This window comes from Aptenodytes patagonicus, chromosome 10 (genome assembly GCF_965638725.1).
Source record: "Aptenodytes patagonicus chromosome 10, bAptPat1.pri.cur, whole genome shotgun sequence".
In the NCBI taxonomy this organism is placed as follows: domain Eukaryota; kingdom Metazoa; phylum Chordata; class Aves; order Sphenisciformes; family Spheniscidae; genus Aptenodytes; species Aptenodytes patagonicus.
In genome coordinates, this window is record NC_134958.1 from 3,703,576 (window position 1) to 3,720,172 (window position 16,597).

General features: G+C 44.6%; 1 protein-coding gene and 1 long non-coding RNA gene across 3 annotated transcripts; one reads left to right on the forward strand and one right to left on the reverse strand.

Annotated features, from left to right (window-relative positions):
- Nucleotides 1-3,357: 3,357 nt before the first annotated feature.
- On the reverse strand, nt 3,358-4,620 carry LOC143164836 (uncharacterized). Its single transcript, XR_012996154.1, has 3 exons — nt 4,547-4,620; nt 3,787-3,896; nt 3,358-3,676 (listed from the first exon to the last, which is right to left on the reverse strand). It is a non-coding gene; the product is annotated as an uncharacterized LOC143164836 (long non-coding RNA).
- Nucleotides 4,621-4,798: 178 nt separating this feature from the next.
- BLOC1S6 (biogenesis of lysosomal organelles complex 1 subunit 6) lies at nt 4,799-10,933 on the forward strand. Of its 2 annotated transcripts, none has more exons than XM_076347827.1 (5): nt 4,799-5,041; nt 5,873-6,017; nt 7,105-7,192; nt 7,807-7,893; nt 8,674-10,933. In XM_076347827.1, the coding sequence occupies exons 1-5, from the start codon at nt 4,966-4,968 to the stop codon at nt 8,791-8,793; spliced, it is 516 nt and encodes a 171-aa protein (XP_076203942.1). In that variant the 5' UTR covers nt 4,799-4,965; the 3' UTR covers nt 8,794-10,933. The 2 variants fall into 2 exon arrangements, with proteins under 2 accessions (XP_076203942.1, XP_076203943.1); XM_076347828.1 differs by lacking the exon at nt 8,674-10,933 and adding an exon at nt 7,295-7,418.
- Nucleotides 10,934-16,597: the final 5,664 nt, after the last annotated feature.

The following is a 16,597-nucleotide window of genomic DNA, read 5'->3' on the forward strand; positions in this document are numbered from 1 at the left end:
GGGCCGCGCAGCGCTGCGCGGGGCCGGGCGCGGCCGCGGAGCTCGGCGGAGGGCCGCCCGGCGCGGTGGCGCTCGGCAGCGCCCGCGCTTGCCTCGTGGTAGGCCGACGGGCTGTTCCCGTACCTACGCGCGTTTGTGTTCGGCGGATAAACGTCATGCGAGGTAGACTTTTAACTGCGAGAGCCGTAAAATCCAAATATGATCTGCTGATAGACAAGCAGCTGTTTTCAGGTGCACTGGAAGCCTGAACTGCATAGTTGCGTGCTCTGGCTTCGAATTTCGAAAAGTCACAAGTTCGCGGCGTGTGGCTATTTTTTCCTTTCTCTCCCCGTCAAAGGCACAGTGCTTTACGCCGTTCCCGGTAACTCCCGTTAGGGCAGTGTCGTAGGGAGTCACACGCGCCTTTCTGAACATTCCTTAAAGGATGTGGGGAGAAACAAACCTCAGAGGCCCTGCTGTTGTGGAATTCCTTCCATAACTCTGCTCTAACTTAAAAGTAATTAGATTTTTGCCTTTATTAATCCCGTTGAGAGGTTATTCCCCCTCCTCGCTGCTCTGATTACTAGAAATACTCTTCTGACTTCCAGCCTACAACTATTCAGGGCCAGTTAGTACCCATGGCCAAATTTTGTCACTGCGTCAGTGAGTTTCCCGAGTCATAATCATTTCTGGAAAAACACGCCCACCTGAGGGAAAGCACATACCCTGTTTTTTGACCTGGTTGAAGGAAGTTACCGAGTAAAGACCAGAGAGTTGGGCAGAACTGCTAGATCTTGGAGAAAGGCACTCCCTTTCCCGTCAAGGGCCGATAGCAGATTCTGGCACGCACCGGGGCGGCGCGGCAGGACACGGAGGGAGCCCCTTCTTGGAACAGGCCCTGCAGGAGGGGAGTCGTGCGCGGTAAACTGGCCTTGGGCGGAGATTGCTCATTGTTGTTCTCCATAATGATGTCCAAAAATAAACAGTATTATGCTTTGTCTGAGCTCCCTTGCCACTTTACAATGTGGCTGCTGTCCTGAGCACGTAATCTCAAGTTATTCTCCCTCAGGTGGCTAAAGAGGTGCCATCCCCGGCCCTTTCACCCACATCATGGCTGCCCCAGCAGGGTTATCAGCACAATTGTTTTGGGGCCAGACGGTGAATTGGGTCCCTGAAATGGGCCAGAATCAAAAAACACATACTGGAGGGGGTTGGGATATATATGTATGTGTAAGCAGAACTGCTTCCGTAATCACAGCTCACCTAGACATCCATTTGACAACTGAGGGGGCAGCGAACAGTGTGGGAGTCAGGATGAGCAGTCGAGGCTGGGAACCCGTTAAGCCAGCCTTGCTGCCTAGGGAAACGCTCCCGGCTGTGTTCCGGTTCAGCCATTCTTCGTGGTTTTGTTCTCCTCTCTGGGTGATTTAACTCGCTTCGTGTTTCACCAGTTTCAACACTTGTACCAGCAGAAGTGAGCCAGGGCACACAGGCATGAACGACTAGCCGGGTAGGAGCTGCCAAAACAGCTGCTTGTAAAGCTCTTCTTAAAATGTTGGGCTTTGTGTTGGGAGGTTGAAGAACAGGCTCGTGCTCCATCCTGCTGCCCCTCCTACAGGGACAGAAACTTTTAGCACTGACGAGGGGTAGTAAGTCGGGGGGACTTAACGCCCTAAACCAGTGCACCAAGGCTGGCTGGTTTGGCTTTTGCTCAATAACCAAGACCAGATTGTCTGAAGTTTTGTCAAATCAAGAACCAAGTCATACGTTGTCAAGATGAACCTCTGCTGAACACAGCCTTTTGTAACAGCCTGTTACACTCCACTTCTTTATTATGACAGCCAAGGCTGTACTCCCTCTATAGTCTTGTTTACTTAATAAGGACAGAGAGTCTTTAAAAAGTTACCTATTAATGTGAAATATTTCCTTTTCATACTGTCATTCCTGAAGTCATACAGCACTTTCAAAGCTGATGGTTTAAAACATACTACTTGCTATACAATTCAAGCAAACTTAGTCTATCTTTACTCAGATTTCTAGGGCGGGGGGGGGGGGTTACTATATATGTAGCTGCTTAAATCAGTTACAACAATAAAATCCAGAATGTGTAGGTGACAATGTTGCATTAAAAGTTTCTGAACATAATTGCCACAATATAAAATGAAAAGGAAACGTGATTATTTGCCGTTACAGTGCAACATACATAGGCATTTGTCTTGCCAGTAGTTTGAAATTTAACAGCTTCCCAGCATGTGAGCCTGCAATCTTGCTGGGAGGGTAAGACCTCAGCAAGAAAGCTAGAAAGTTGTGTACAAACTCTGGGCAAGCATCTGGAGATAGAGAGTAAGTGTCAAATTGCTGTAGGATGAGGAGCAGCAAGTAAGTGCAGGAATACAACAGAGGACTGTAGGAGAACAGGAGAGAAAGAAAGGAAGCGTACGAGGATATTAAACGCAGATTCACGAACATTGTTGCCCAGGGATGGGTAGAAGAGCCATCAGCTAAAGAGTCTAGGCTCTTCATAGTCTCCTTTGGGTAGCTCTGTTGCTGTGTAGGGACTATAAATCCAATTCAGCTCATCTACAGAGATGTCCTCGGCATGATTTTCTGATTAACTGAAGCCGTTTCATTGTACGGCTCCATGGGTTATGGAGTTTGTTGTTGCGTAGTATCTTGTTTTTAGATAACAATGGTAATGTTAGTATTGATTTTGCACAACTCCTTGAAATTAAATATTTAGACCAGCAGGTAACTGTGCTTTTTGTTAGTTTAACGAAATGTTTATGTTCCTTATTTCAGGGTTCACTTAACTTCCTTTTCAAACATCTTCTTCTCTTAGAATAAAACCTTACCTAATCCTTCACAGGATAATGAACTTGGTAGTGCACTTGGGAAATAGCTACCGTGAAACGGAGAACATTTTGTAGAGGAAAAGGGACAAGAGAGGCTTCCCATCGATCTCTTTTTTGGAGCATTTGGGTTGATAAATAGTTAAATTTTAACTTGTCTAGAAAAACAGATACCAATTTTATATTCCAATCCTTAGTCTTATTTCTGCAAGACGTGGGAGGGCCTGGAACAGGCAAAGCAGGAGCACAAATCTGAAACGCCCACATCTCAAGTGAGACTATTTCAGAGCGATTCTCTCACTTGTTCTTACTAGAAATTCCATCTGGAAGCTGAGAAGTCTTTCCCAGTGAAGCTTTCAAAAAAAGTTTCTTTTCTTCCCACTGAAAGAAACTTTTAGGTAAAATTGCTACCCAGTTGTAATTCAGAGTTTGATTCGAGTCTGTTTAAGTTAATGGACAAGTTCCTGTTGTTGCAGTCTGGCTTCAGATCAGGCCTTTGATGCTTCTTTTTTAAAGCAAAAGAAAGAAAAACGGGTAAGTTTTTAATCTGATGACAGAATAGTGTCATAATTGTGATCAATGGTTAATTAGAATATACATATGAAGAAAAATATAAACGAATTTGCAACAATCCTGTTGTTAAAAGCGTCGATTTTAAGGATGACAGACCATCTCAAAAGTCCATTTTTTGCCTCGGTCTGTTTCTGGAAAGCGTTGGTGGGACTACCTGGATTTAATTTAATCTTGAAGGTTTGGGGGTTTATGGAAATACTGCATTCAAACACCTCCCGAGTGGTCCCTTCATTGGTTTCTTTCCGTAGCTGTGCCCGCCTTTCCTGAAAAGGCCCCTAGAGATAAAAGAGAAAAAAAGAATATAAACCCTACCGCACCATATAAAAGTGCTTTTTCATCAAAAAATTTTAAAAAATATATACTTGCAAGCTGTTATTACTCTTACAGGCTGTTGGGAGTCTGAATCCTTAAATCTCCGTTCAAGGAGCGAGGGAGAGGTCTCAACGTCCGCGGCAGTTGATTTCGGGGAGCAGATCCAGCCGCCTCACGTGCATACTGGCAGAGCAGAAGAGCAGAACTTAAAAAACATCAAGAGGCGGAACTTACGGTATTCGATTTTTTGATAGCGGTATGTCACGCAGTCTAGATTCAAGCTCATAAATAGGTTTCCAACCCTCCTAAAAACTCAACTTTTGATAAATAACTGAACTTTTTTTGCTCGCTTTGAGCGCGAGACCGTGGTAAGACTGCTGGGGGAGTTGCAGAGGCGAAGAACGGCCCTCGGAATTTTACTTCCTACGGAACGAAAGCTAAAAGTCGCGGATAACCGGCGTGATTTTGGAGAATGAAATACGAGTTTGTTTAACGCAGGAGAGGGGGTACGTCCCGAAGGAAGACCGCCCTGCAGCGCTGCTGGCCGGGTTTTCCCGCGGAAGCAGAACTCGCCGGACCGCGCGGGGCGTGCTCCCGCCCGGCAGCCCTTACTCCCCGGTAACGGGAACAGCTCGGCCCCCGCGGACCGCGTCGCCCCTCCGCCAGGCCCGCGGCACCAAAGCAGCGGCGGAGCCGGTCTCCGCGGAGAGACGAAAACCGCGGGCGCCCGCTCACTCGGCGCTTTCCCTTCTCCGCGACGCGCGGCCCGTCGGTCCTGCGGAGGCTCCCGCCTCCCTCCAACCGGAGGGCCGGCTCTCCCCCCAGCTGCCTGCCTGTGTCTTTTGGGCCGCGGCACCGGCGGCTCCTCCCGGGCCCTCGCCGCCTTTCGCACCCTCGCCCTGAGCCCGCCGAGGGGAGGGGAGGGGAGGGGAGGGGAGGGGAGGGGAGGGGAGGGGAGCGGAGCGGAGCGGAGCGGAGCGGAGCGGCAGCCGCCGCCGCCGTGACGCCGAGCGGCCGGGGCTCTTAACGTCACTCCCTACGTCATTTCCGCAACCGGAGCGGCGGCCTTTCGAGCCGGGTACGCCTCGAGCGGGCTCTGCGGCGGGGCGCGCTGCCGTCCCGCTCGGTGAGGGCGGCCGGACTGCCGCCGCCCGGCCGGGCCCTGCGCCCCCGCCTTCTCCCCCCCGCAGCCTCGGCCTCGGCCCGGGCGGCCTCCTGCCCCGCGAGAGGGGCGTCGCGGGGAGCGGCAGCGATGAGCGTCGCGGAGCGGCCTGAAGAGGAGGAGGCGGCGGCGGCGGCCGCCGCGGCCAGCACCGGGCGCTCGCTGGGTACGCGAGGGGCGGCCGGCCCGGGCGGAGGGCGGGTGCAGGGAGGCCCGAGGAGGGGGCCGGGGCAGCCGAAGGCGGCGGGGGGGCGCTCGGGCGGGGGCCCGAGCTGAGGGCCCGCGGGGAGCGCTCGGCGGCCGGCCGCGGGGCACGCCGCCGCGAGGCCGGGCTTCGGCTCCACCGCCTGCCCCCGGGGCGGGCGGTCGAAGGCCTCACGGCTGGGCTCGCTCGGAAGCGAGACGCGTGCCGCTGTCGGCGCTTTCTCCCACGCGGCGTGGCCTGCAGATCAAAGATTTTTATTTTTATTCGCGGTAACTGTTAACCGACTCCCGCAAACTTTTGGAGTTCAGCGTGTGGTGTTTTAATGAAGGAGGTCTTGGTATGTTTTGGGTGAAAGGCTAAGACCTTTATTTGGTAGACCTAGGTTTAACTCCCTAACTTTGAAAGCAAAGGGTGGGCGTTAATGGTTAGGTATTCTTGATTCATAGCCGCAACAACTGATATTGCCCTTTTTTTCCTCAGTAGACTGGAGTACTTGGAGGTTTGTTTGGGTTTTTTTATAAGATGTCTTTGGAATACTCCGTTTCCCTCTTTCTGTTCTGCTGGTGTTCAGATAAAACCGTTCACCGGGAAGCTTACGATATAGGACTGGGAATAAGGGAGGGGTAAAGACGGGGAGGAAAAAGGAAGCACAGTTTAGTTGATGAAGTGCAAAGAATTATAACTTCAGTGTTGAAATGCTTTTGATTTTTAAACAGGAGAACGTGGTTGCTGTAGGCAGACTTGAAGTGCGTGCTGACCTGTCACACTCAACCTTGCTGTTCTTTGGTGTAGGTCCTGGTGATGCATCTCCAGATGAAGGAGTAGTAGAAGATCTGCCTTTAATAGATGAGAAAGCTGTGGAGCAGCTAACTGAAGGATTAATTTCTCATTATCTGCCTGATCTTCAGCGATCAAAATCAGCGCTACAGGAACTTACGTAAGCAAATTTTTAAAACCTGCGCATACTTTGTTTGCTGCTTTTTTCAGTGTTATGTTCTAGCTTCCCTTAACTGGAATATAGTTTATTGCAGCGTTTCTGTGTTCTGACTATAGCATCCTGAATAGCGAAGTGGTTTGCAGGAGTACTGGGGGGTGTATAAGCTGCAGCGTAGCCTATCAGAACTTTGACTGAAGAGTGTATAACGCTAGAACATTCAAATACCCGAAGCCAGGTATAGCAGAAGACATGCAGATTTCTCGAATACTTGTTCACTTTTATAGTGGAAATTCTGCTGAAAGCTAGATTCGTGGTGTTTGCAGAGATGCAGTTCATTCTCAGGGCAGCTTGTAGTGTGGTATATTGTTCGTTGTCCAGTCTCTAAACTGTGTTGCAAAAGATGTACTTGGAAAATATAATTAAGGAGCTAAAAAGATAAGAATTCTTTGTACGTTGGCATCTCACTGGTAACTGAGAATAGTTTATATTCAAGCGCAGACTGGATCTGCCATGGGTGCAAAGATACTGGAAAGGGCTTTACACAGAGCCGTCTCGGGTTTTGCAGGGTACGTTGGTTTGGGTTTCACGATGCATGATGTGGTTATGCTGCTGCCAAGGACAGCCTGTGTCTGGAAAGACTTTAGCTGATTTGTGTGGGATGGAAGATCCTTAATAAGCACCAGGGATCCGCACAAGTTCTGTACAGAAATAACTTAGTCCTGCAGCATGATGCAGAGGCAGCTGAGTGGAAAGTCAAGAGCTAATTGTTTTTCCCCTTCATTCAACCTGGGGTGTTTACTCACTGCAGCCTGCATGGTGCCTGTCCAGGGTTTTCGGATATTCATCCTGGATATCTTACCGTGCTGTATGATGCCAGCTGAATTTGTGTGTACTCAGCTGGGATTTTTCTAAAACCGTTTACTTGTGTCTTTGTTGAAATCACCTAGCGATGCGTGAGAGGAATCTGATATTGGGAAGCATGTATTTGTATTGTTATGATCAAAAGTGTTATTTATTTAAAGGGCTGGTTGAAAAGCATATGTGCTGCTTTACTTTGGTTTTATGCATCTTTTTTTTTTTGTTTCAGACAGAACCAAGTGGTATTACTAGAAACATTAGAACAAGAAATTTCAAAATTCAAAGAGTGTAACTCCATTCTCGATATCAATGCTTTGGTAAGTACCGTTAATGCTTTCTTAAATCTCTACTAGTGTAGATTTTCTTGCTGAAGCATTAGTAGCAACTTGCATATTTTCCTTCTTCTTAATGGCCTACAGGAAGACAACCAACCAGTTCAGATATTCGGGACAAATTGTTGCTGGAGAGGGTGCGGAACCAGCGTATTTCCCTTAAATAGGAAGGGCACTGGGAAGGAAGAGCAGGCTCAGTCAGCCAGTGGTAGTAAGTCTAGTTGTTCAAAACCAGTAGGCGAAGGAAATGTATGCCATTTTTCGGTAGGACTGAGGCTCCGACATGAGCTCTGTGCACCTCCCCAGACTAGCAGGAAGGGTGCACAAAACACTGATATACGGTGCATGAAATGGTAATATTTTTATTCTGTTTAATGAATCTTAATTCGGTAGATTACTGGGTGTACCTGTTGAGATATGGTAGTTTTCTATATTAATACATGTAACGTAAACTTTATATATAAACTTGAACATGTTTAATCCATTATCAAACGGTTCTGGTAACCCCTATGGTTTTGATTTCCTGTTTTGCTGTGTAGCTTTATAAAACAACTATTCCAACTTGACAGTCACTGCTTTAACTGTTATGTTTTTTTAAGTTTTCAGAAGCTAAACACTATCACAACAAGTTAGTGAATATTAGAAATGAAATGATGGTGCTCCATGAGAAGACATCAAAGTTAAAAGTGAGTGGGATAAATATTTTTCTTTTCCAACATAGAAGTCAATTAATACATAGTTAAATATCTAACTTTTATTTTGGATGCATGCTGAAAGTTCTGATTAAAATAGAATCTTCAGTCCTTTTCTTAAATGGGTGTTTCCAGTAGCGCCAAACCATGTATGTTTTTAAACTTTCACTACCTGTGCTCAAGCAACTTACGCATCTGAACTAGTAAATCTCAGTGTCGTCATCATGTTTAGGTGGTATAAGAACCATGCTTTGTTCTGTCGCTTAATCTACTCCATTCTAACTAGTTCTCTTTGTTGTTTCTCTTTCTGTGCCTTTTTAATGAAAACGAGATGGTCATGAATGTAAGAATTTCTCCTTCTATTTAATGTAATATTAGCAGTGGCATAAGTTCACTGACTTCATGCTATATAGGCCATCTCTGGTTACGTTCCAGCAAGATTAGTCCTTCAGTATGTTCAACAAAAGGATTTTGTCTTGGAGGCAATAAATTGCACAGTACACACCTTGTCTGGTATAGACGAAGGATGACTTTTAGTGAGATTGAAGGGAATCCAGTTCTGTTTTCCCTGTGTAGATCACAGACTTACCGTTTCTGAACGGTAAGTTGGAAGTGGGAGGGAGGAAGAAGTAGTGGACAGTTTATGCAACGCTCAATCACAAGCAGGGTGGATTGGAGGAGATAATGTTAAGAGAATGCGAGTGATTTTGTTTGTAGCTCCAGCTTAAATACATCTATAAAACTTACAATTATTTTCTTGCCTTTTCTGTTTAGAAAAGAGCACTTAAACTGCAACAAAAGAGGCAGAAGGAAGAACTAGAACGAGAACAGCAACGTGAGAAGGAACTTGAAAGAGAGAAGCAGTTAACAGCAAAACCTGCCAGGAGGACGTGAAAGCAGAGCATGCAACAACTTGTCCAAATTAATCATTTCTGCGTTCTCTGGAACTACGGCAGACTTTGCTTAAACCGGGCTATAGCTGTTACTAGCAACAGTCTACTCTGTGATATTATAAATTCCAGAAGGGTGACAATAGGGTTGGTAACATTCAATTTTTTTCATTTCGGCCATTCAGGTTGCCTTCTTTTGTAATATTATGCAGTTTGATATTATTATAATGTAAGTTAATTTTTTTTATATGTATGTATATAGGAGAACTTAGGCATCACAGTTTTAAATACCTATCCATTTTTTTCATCTGTTCTTCTGGTGTTTAGAATTCTGAGAGGTGTTTGGTGACTGGCATACATGTCTTTCAGACAAAATACAGAATACTAGTTAAAAGTTCGGTTCTCATCCCCGGACTTGAGTGGCCGCCTGTTTCACTGAAACTGCTTTGATTCGGGCAGTTGGGATCTCTTTTCGATGCCCTGGTTCATAAATACTGACTCTTTGTGCAGCCTTAGTTTGGTCTGTCTCTAATGAACTGAAGAAACTTCCAGCGTATTTGCCTGAAAGCTCACTTGGTTGCAGCAGTCTTATTTTTTTGTCAGGAAGTCACTTAAGAACAGCTTTAAAGTAACTTCTGAATAATTTCCCGGCTGAATTGCTTGGTGGGGGGGAGGAAGCAGAACACTAAAGATTCTCAAAATTGATGTGTGCGCAATGCAAAGATAAATGAATTTGTGCTTCCACAAACATTTGAGTCAAACCAGGGAAATGTTGCTTCTGTAATGGTTCAACAGGAAGACTGTGTGGTCTAAGCAGATTTCTGTGGGATTAGAAGTTGTTGTTTCTTCATTGTGTGTGACAAAATAAAACGCAACCAAAACTAAACAATTTCCACTTCACGTGAAATTCAGTTACCTGTAGGAAAAACTACTGCATGGAATTTTTTTCCTTAACAAATTATTCATTTGCACTTCGGGGCTATGTAAGAGAATTTCTGTTATGCTGTCCTCACCCAAATTGATGATGATTAGCGTACGCTGGTGATAAATGTGGAATGGAGGTTGATACCCATTTCTCTGAATGTAATTGCGTTCTTGCAGCACTTGGTGTATGTTGTCTAGACTGGTAAAAGAGCTTTAAACTATTTGTTCCTGCAGTCTAACAAACTCGTTATTTTATATCTATGTTATCTTTTGAGTAGCGATGTAAGTGGCATGTTTTGAAGTAAGATGAAGGGTAAGCTATGTGAAGTTTTCCATAAAATACGTATGGTAAGGTGTCCGAGGGGCACAGTCAATTTTCCCTGTTCTTCCGTTTTAGATGATTTACACAGGGTACACCTGCCTGGACTCTCCTGTATTACAATCTTCTGAACTCCTAATTTCCTGTTCTTAATATTTGTCATCTTTTTCTGTGAAAGATGTACTCTAATGAGTAGTCATCCGACATGCAAGGTAAACTGGGTGATCTTTTGAGGCCGGGAGAACAAACTACTTAACGTAGTCTGAAGAGACACTGAAATGCTGTTACTGAAGCAGTAATAGATTAAAACTTTCCACGGGTATTTTTCCTTTAAGTGACTTGTGTCTATCAATTGCCAGTGGATTCTTGCCCTGTGCTGTGGTTTGTATGTATTTCTAAGAGAAATGTAAAGAATTTCCACAGTCCTTTTTTGGAGCAGAATGTACATAACTAAATATTGTTTAAATACTTTATTTTGTAATGTAATTTCAACATTAGATTCTGGGAATTTAAACAGTTCTTATTAAAGTGTAACATGAAACCAGATGCCTCAGTATCCAAATTGGGATTAAATTCCCGTGGTATTTCTTGATTTGTGTTCCCTCGTGTAGAATCCAGTTTAGTGTTTCAAGCTGTGGTCTCTTTCTGTGAAGAACTGTGGGGTTTTTTCCAAAGAACTGCAAGGGTTTTTTTGTTTTGTTTCAAAAATCATGGCTACTTTTGCTGAAAATACAGAATTCTAAGCATAGAAATTGATGCTTTTGCGATTGCATATTTCAGTGTTTCTTTGGAATAATTTCTGATCAAAGGAATAAAAGCCTGCAGTGCTTGCCTGAGGAATCGTATGCATACGTAAAAATGTAATTGATAACTTTCCCCATAAAACTGTAGCAAAATCTGAGTTTTGTATGAATAAGGAACTAATTTTAATAAATGACCTTTCAGTAATAAAGGGGAAAAAATGAATTAACATATATAGGGGGAAGTTTGGTCAGTTTACATAACTTTTTTTTTTTAATCAATGAGCTCTTAAATTATTTCAGTCAAAACTACGATTCATTACCTCCATAGGATATTGTTCTTCTGAATGCTTCTCTTGTGTCTTAACGCGTAAAAAGTAAATGCCACATTGGATTAATTTAGCGATACTGGCATCTAAACTTGTATGCTTGCATCGATATGCACAGCTAGAGTGAGTCATTCTATTACTGTGTACGTTTAGTCTTGCTTGATTTTTATAAAAAGTGACTTACCGAGGAGATAAATGTGGTAGCGTTGGACATTTTCTTACTGACTTTCTATTCCATCCACATGGGGAGGCGCAGCTAGCTGCATCTTTCTTAGAAACAGATAAAATGACAGCTTTAAAACAGTCTCTTGTACTGTTTGTTTCATACTCGGTGTACTTACTTGTTTTTAAACTATCAAGTCATAGCAGCAGAAGTAAGACACTTAACTGTGCAGTAACTTTGAATTTTTTCTTTTGTAAGGTTCTACAAATTTAGGCATTACCGTTGCGAACTGGGGAATCTTGGTTTCCCATGCTTTTAGCTTTGCTATTGTTAGCCTGGATGCTTAATTTGGGTTCCCCCATCTATAGCTGTACAGTGAGCCAATTTTTAATTTGGTGAAATCTGGCTTTTTCACTGATAGAGGTAGCGTTGCCATGTTCATAAGACAAATATTTGTTTCTTCTTGGAAAATGGCTACAGAATATTTTATCTGGTTTTATTCTGTGCGCTGTGACCTAAGTGATAATAGCATAAATAGTAACGTAAAGCTTGTTTCTGTAGCTGTTCTGCTGGGATTCTAGCATCTGAGAGAGTTCTCTGGCCGATTTATTCCGAATTATGCTTCAGTAGACGCTTTCTGCCACCTGCTGCTTGCTTTGCAACACTGCTGGCTGTTCTTTATTTTAATTCTGAGCTTGACGCCTTAATGCCTCACCTTGCAGGAGTCAATTTTTTTTTTTTAACCTCATTAAATCTGACTGGTTCTTTGTTGGACTAGTTGTGTGAATATAACTAAATTACTGTGAAAAATTCGGCAGGACTTGGACTTTGTGATGTAAATCTGTAAGAATACAAATTACTGCAGCATAAATATTAATATGGCTATTCATGCTAGGCAAAATAGGCAGTATGCCCTAAGTTTCTTAGTAAGGCAGTACGTGAAAGTAGCAAAGATGATTTGATTTATTTTTAAATCAACGTGTAAGCTTAAGTTGAAGTAAACAGTTGGGTTTGGCACAAATATCACTGCTTTCCAGTAATTTGAAGTACACTTGTACTTTACTTTTCTCAGTCCTTGGCAAAGTGATTTGCAGGAAAACAGGGACCAAAACTGGACAGTTCACATCCCCTCCGCCGCCGTTGTATGTCTTCGAACCAGTCCTTTGTGATACCAGCGCAGCCAAGAACTCTTACGATGTGACAAATTTAGTTTTCTCAAATACTCTCTATGTAGATGATCAAAGTAAAACTGATGGGAAGAACTTCTCTACCATTGGTACCTGACGGTGTCACAACAGTGCTGGCGTGGAGGATTTTAACTGTTTTCCTCCAGGCAGTAACTGTTGGCGGCCACGATCTGGGAGGTATGACTAGCTCAAGTCCGTAATATGTGTTCTTCATGAAGTGTCGTGTAGCTTTAAAGCACAGATGCTGGCCATACCTGATAACTCAGTATTTCCTTCTTGGTTTTTATTTCCTTCTTGGTTTTGCTCCTGTCTATCCGTTTATCTCCACGATGTCAAGCCACGGGGTTTAAGAAAGGAAATAAAACGCCCTGCTTGGCAAACGGAAAAGTTGCAACAAATGTATTCAGCTTTTACAAACTTGCAACTCAATGAAGCAAATAATTTAAAGCTTGATAAAGAATAACTTCAAAATTTGTACGCATGCAAAGGCGATAGTCTCTAAAGCAGTAATTTACAGAAGTAATCAGTTTTGCACTGTCATTCACACTGGGTTGTAAGACAAAAGTTACGGCCGATCTGTTTGTTTCGTGTCTTGCAATGAAAATACATCCCAGCACTGCTGTGAAAGCAAGATCCTCTGTACACGTACTGGTCAGCAAGACACTATACCTGTAAATTAGCAATATATTTTATTGCCCTGATGAGCAACGCTTTTCTTCTGTCACTTGGGACTCCTGTGAGGAGTAATATCCCCCTGTGTAAATACAGCCTGCAAGAGTAGTAATAGAACAGTCAATGTGAACTCTCTGCCACCCCGCTACCTGAAGCCGGTGTTTCAGCCCCTCAGCGCTCCACTGAAGTTGCTGGTTTTCCAGTCTTTACAATTGGGTAGAAGTCATGTCGGTAAACTATGCACGAGGACGGATTTCTTACTCTGTTTTGCTGCTGCTACCTTTTTTTTTTTTTTTTGCTTTTACTACTGCTGCTTTTTTGTTAGCCTTACAGATGCTGATTTAGAGGTATGCCAGCAGAAGAATATCGCCAAAAAAAAAATATCAAAGGTGATGTGAGGGAATTACTGCTTTTCTTCTCCATCAGCCAGTGTTACTAGAATTGGTTGGAGATTGTGCTCGCTATCAGGTAGGCACTTTCCACGGAAGAATAATCCCCGTCCTGGAGAACTCGCAGTCTAAGCCCAGGCAGAGGTGTAGATGTTGTGTGGAGGGGTCAGTACGATGAACAGGGCTTCCCAGGAAAGCCCAGCCGCCTGGCCAGCCCGCGGCCACCCTGGGGTGCCAGTGGCCCTGAGGAAGGGCGCAGCCGGGCAGTGCGTGCCCAGCCCTCGCGCAGCAGCTTCCACCCCCTCATCCTGCCTGGACTTTGCTGCTGTGGGAGGGTTAGGCAGCACTCCCTGCAGCTGCAGGAGGGCTCTGTGCGACAGGTGAGTAGTTTCTTCACGTTTGGTTTAGGCGTTCTGTTCCTAAGTTAAGGTATTCATTTAAGTAATTTCTTTATTAAAATTGCAGACCATCTCTGTAATTAGTCTGTGGGGGAAATATGCGTGGGAGCATAAAGAAGATATTAAAATATTTAAAGACAATCCGATAAAATATATGTTAAAAAAAACCCCAAAACCAAAACAACTTTCTTTTCTCATGGGCAGAGATGAGGAAAAAGGCCGTACTCTGACTATACCAGGGCAGCTGGCGGCAGGAAGTCGGGAAGCTCTTAGAAATTAGAAAAATGGGAAGTTTGGGTGTTTTAAAAGATGTGACTGTAAACCATGGGGTTTTTTCTCTTCAGAGAAGTCGCTTGTATTGATGGATTAACAAAGACATCTAATCTCCATGTCATGTTTTTAAAGATACTGACTGTGTCTTCTCCCAGTACATTTTCTGTCCAGTAAAATCCATGAAAGTGTAGGTGTTCAGCAGCTTTGAAAAATGAGCCTTTGCCTCTACATGGGAACGCGCTGCCATCAGAGGTCATTTATTTATTAATAATTATTGATCTAGTAAGTGTTTTGGGTTTTTAAATTGGTAACTAAATTAATTCATATTTAATTGTTTTGCTATTTTTTCTGTCTGTAGAAAAGGACCACTAGATTAAGGATTAGGGCTGCTGCTTACAGGTAACCTGATAAAGTTCAGGTACCAGAGTATCAGTGGTCACTAGCTTACAGCTACTGTCGTGGTCGTGGCTTTGGTTTAGGTCAGCCTGAAGTGAGGGACCTACGCTAAGTGGATCTAGGTGGGACTTCTAGGCTGGTGCCAGCCGAATATGCAGCTGGGTTTAGATCAGGGTTTGGCGGGGTCCAGATTTAGGATTGGAGTTAAAGTTTCTTTCAAAACTTACAGAAGTACATGTATTAGGGTTTTGTTTTCAGATGCGCTCAGAGGTGAGAAAAGGGAAGGCATTAGACTAAAATTGGGAGGGAGGGTTTGTTTATGTGACAGCGCTTTCGTGTAGAATAATGTTGTGCAGATCTTCTGTGAAACTAGTGTTAGATGTGCCAAGTCTTATGCAAGCAACAGGAAAAAAAACTGTTTGTTTCAGAGGCCTTTTAACTTTGGGCTTTCTTTTATTATGTTTACACATTTCAGTCTGGTGTAGCTGGTTCTACGTAGCTGTGGAAAGCGTTACAGAAACCTCGCATACGTGTATGGAACTACTACATACCGAGAAGTTCCTTTGAAAGGCTAACTTGTACCCTGTCAAAATTAATGATATCTTTTGGCTAAACCTGCTCCTTGGACTTATTTTGTGTATTTTTGTGAGAACAGCCGCTGACTGGGAATGATAGTGTGGGTTTTTCCAAGCAGGCAAAATGAGTCATCCTAATTCAGATGTTAAGTGCTGTGGCCCCATCTCCAACAACCTCTGTACCTGGCAGGGAACGTCTGTGAGAACAGAGGTAAATTGTCAGGCTTGACTTTATGATTATTGGCCTTCAGTCGTAAGTTGAGAAAAGTTTCTTTTCTACACATAGACGTCCAAAGTAACACAAAGCACAAGGCGAGCGGCACAAGCACGCTGAGAGCATTAGCCCGTTTGCCGCTGGCTGGCTGTGAGGAGTGGCGATGCACTTGTGCTGAACGAATGACAACTGTGGAGCTGGGAGAGAAACCGTTCTTGTTCGGAAGCGCAGGATACGATTGCAAGGTGTGTGCCTGGATGCGCCAGGGGACTGACACACGTACTGCTCTGCAAATGGGCACCCTGCAGAATGCCTCGTTCCCTTCTGCTTCTCAGTTGCACGCTGACAGTGGAACAGCCTTGCGGTATCTTCCCATTTAACTCCTTTCCCCCGTTCTTTATAGCGTTCCGCAATTGGCTCTGTATCAGCTGAGCAGTTTTACCTGTGCAGAAACTTTGTGCCGAGAGGGGAAGGTTGAGCCTGAGAAGGAAACGGCCTGACACGTGGTTTGGATCTATTGGTTGCTTGATGCATATGAGTTGGCATAAGTAATTTTGTCTTTGTACGTTACTTTCAGCGCTAATCTTCGTGTGACTTTTTTTGGCTTGACAAACGTGACTTAGTGGATTAATAGCTGTTATTACTTCACGCTGTCACCATGCCATAAATCAAAGGCCCTATAAAGTCTTAGGGGAAAACGTTTTAAGGCTTGGCTCAGCAGTGGGCTGCAGTTGGCTGCATAGAAACAGGAGACTGGCAGCCCTGCTCTCTGCTTGTACTTCAGCTGAAAGGATCCTCTTTCTCCATGCATCCAGGTGAGCCACACCCTGATTTCAGGTTAGGACTCTAACAGTTCGACTTATTTTTGTTTCTTAATATTTCATGTATTTTTTTTTAACGTGGCGGGATTCCAGGCTTAAGTCTGATTTTTGAGACGGCAAGCTGGAAGAGCGATAGGTTTGAAGATGGAAGGACATGTAGGGGAAAAAAGATTGACGCAAACCCGCAGGCCCAGCTGCTGCGATGCTGAAATCCGTTCAGCTTTCCTTTGAGTGCTGGCAGCGACGGTGACGGGTTTTGGACCTTTAAGCGAGACCAGGTGTCTGACTGAAAGCTAGCAGCACGGGCTGCCCGGCCGCCCCGGCACCTCGCGGAGGCGCCGCGCCCAACCGGCTTCGCGACCACCGGCTGCTGCGCACGCACCGCCCGGCCCGGGCCCGCCGGACACC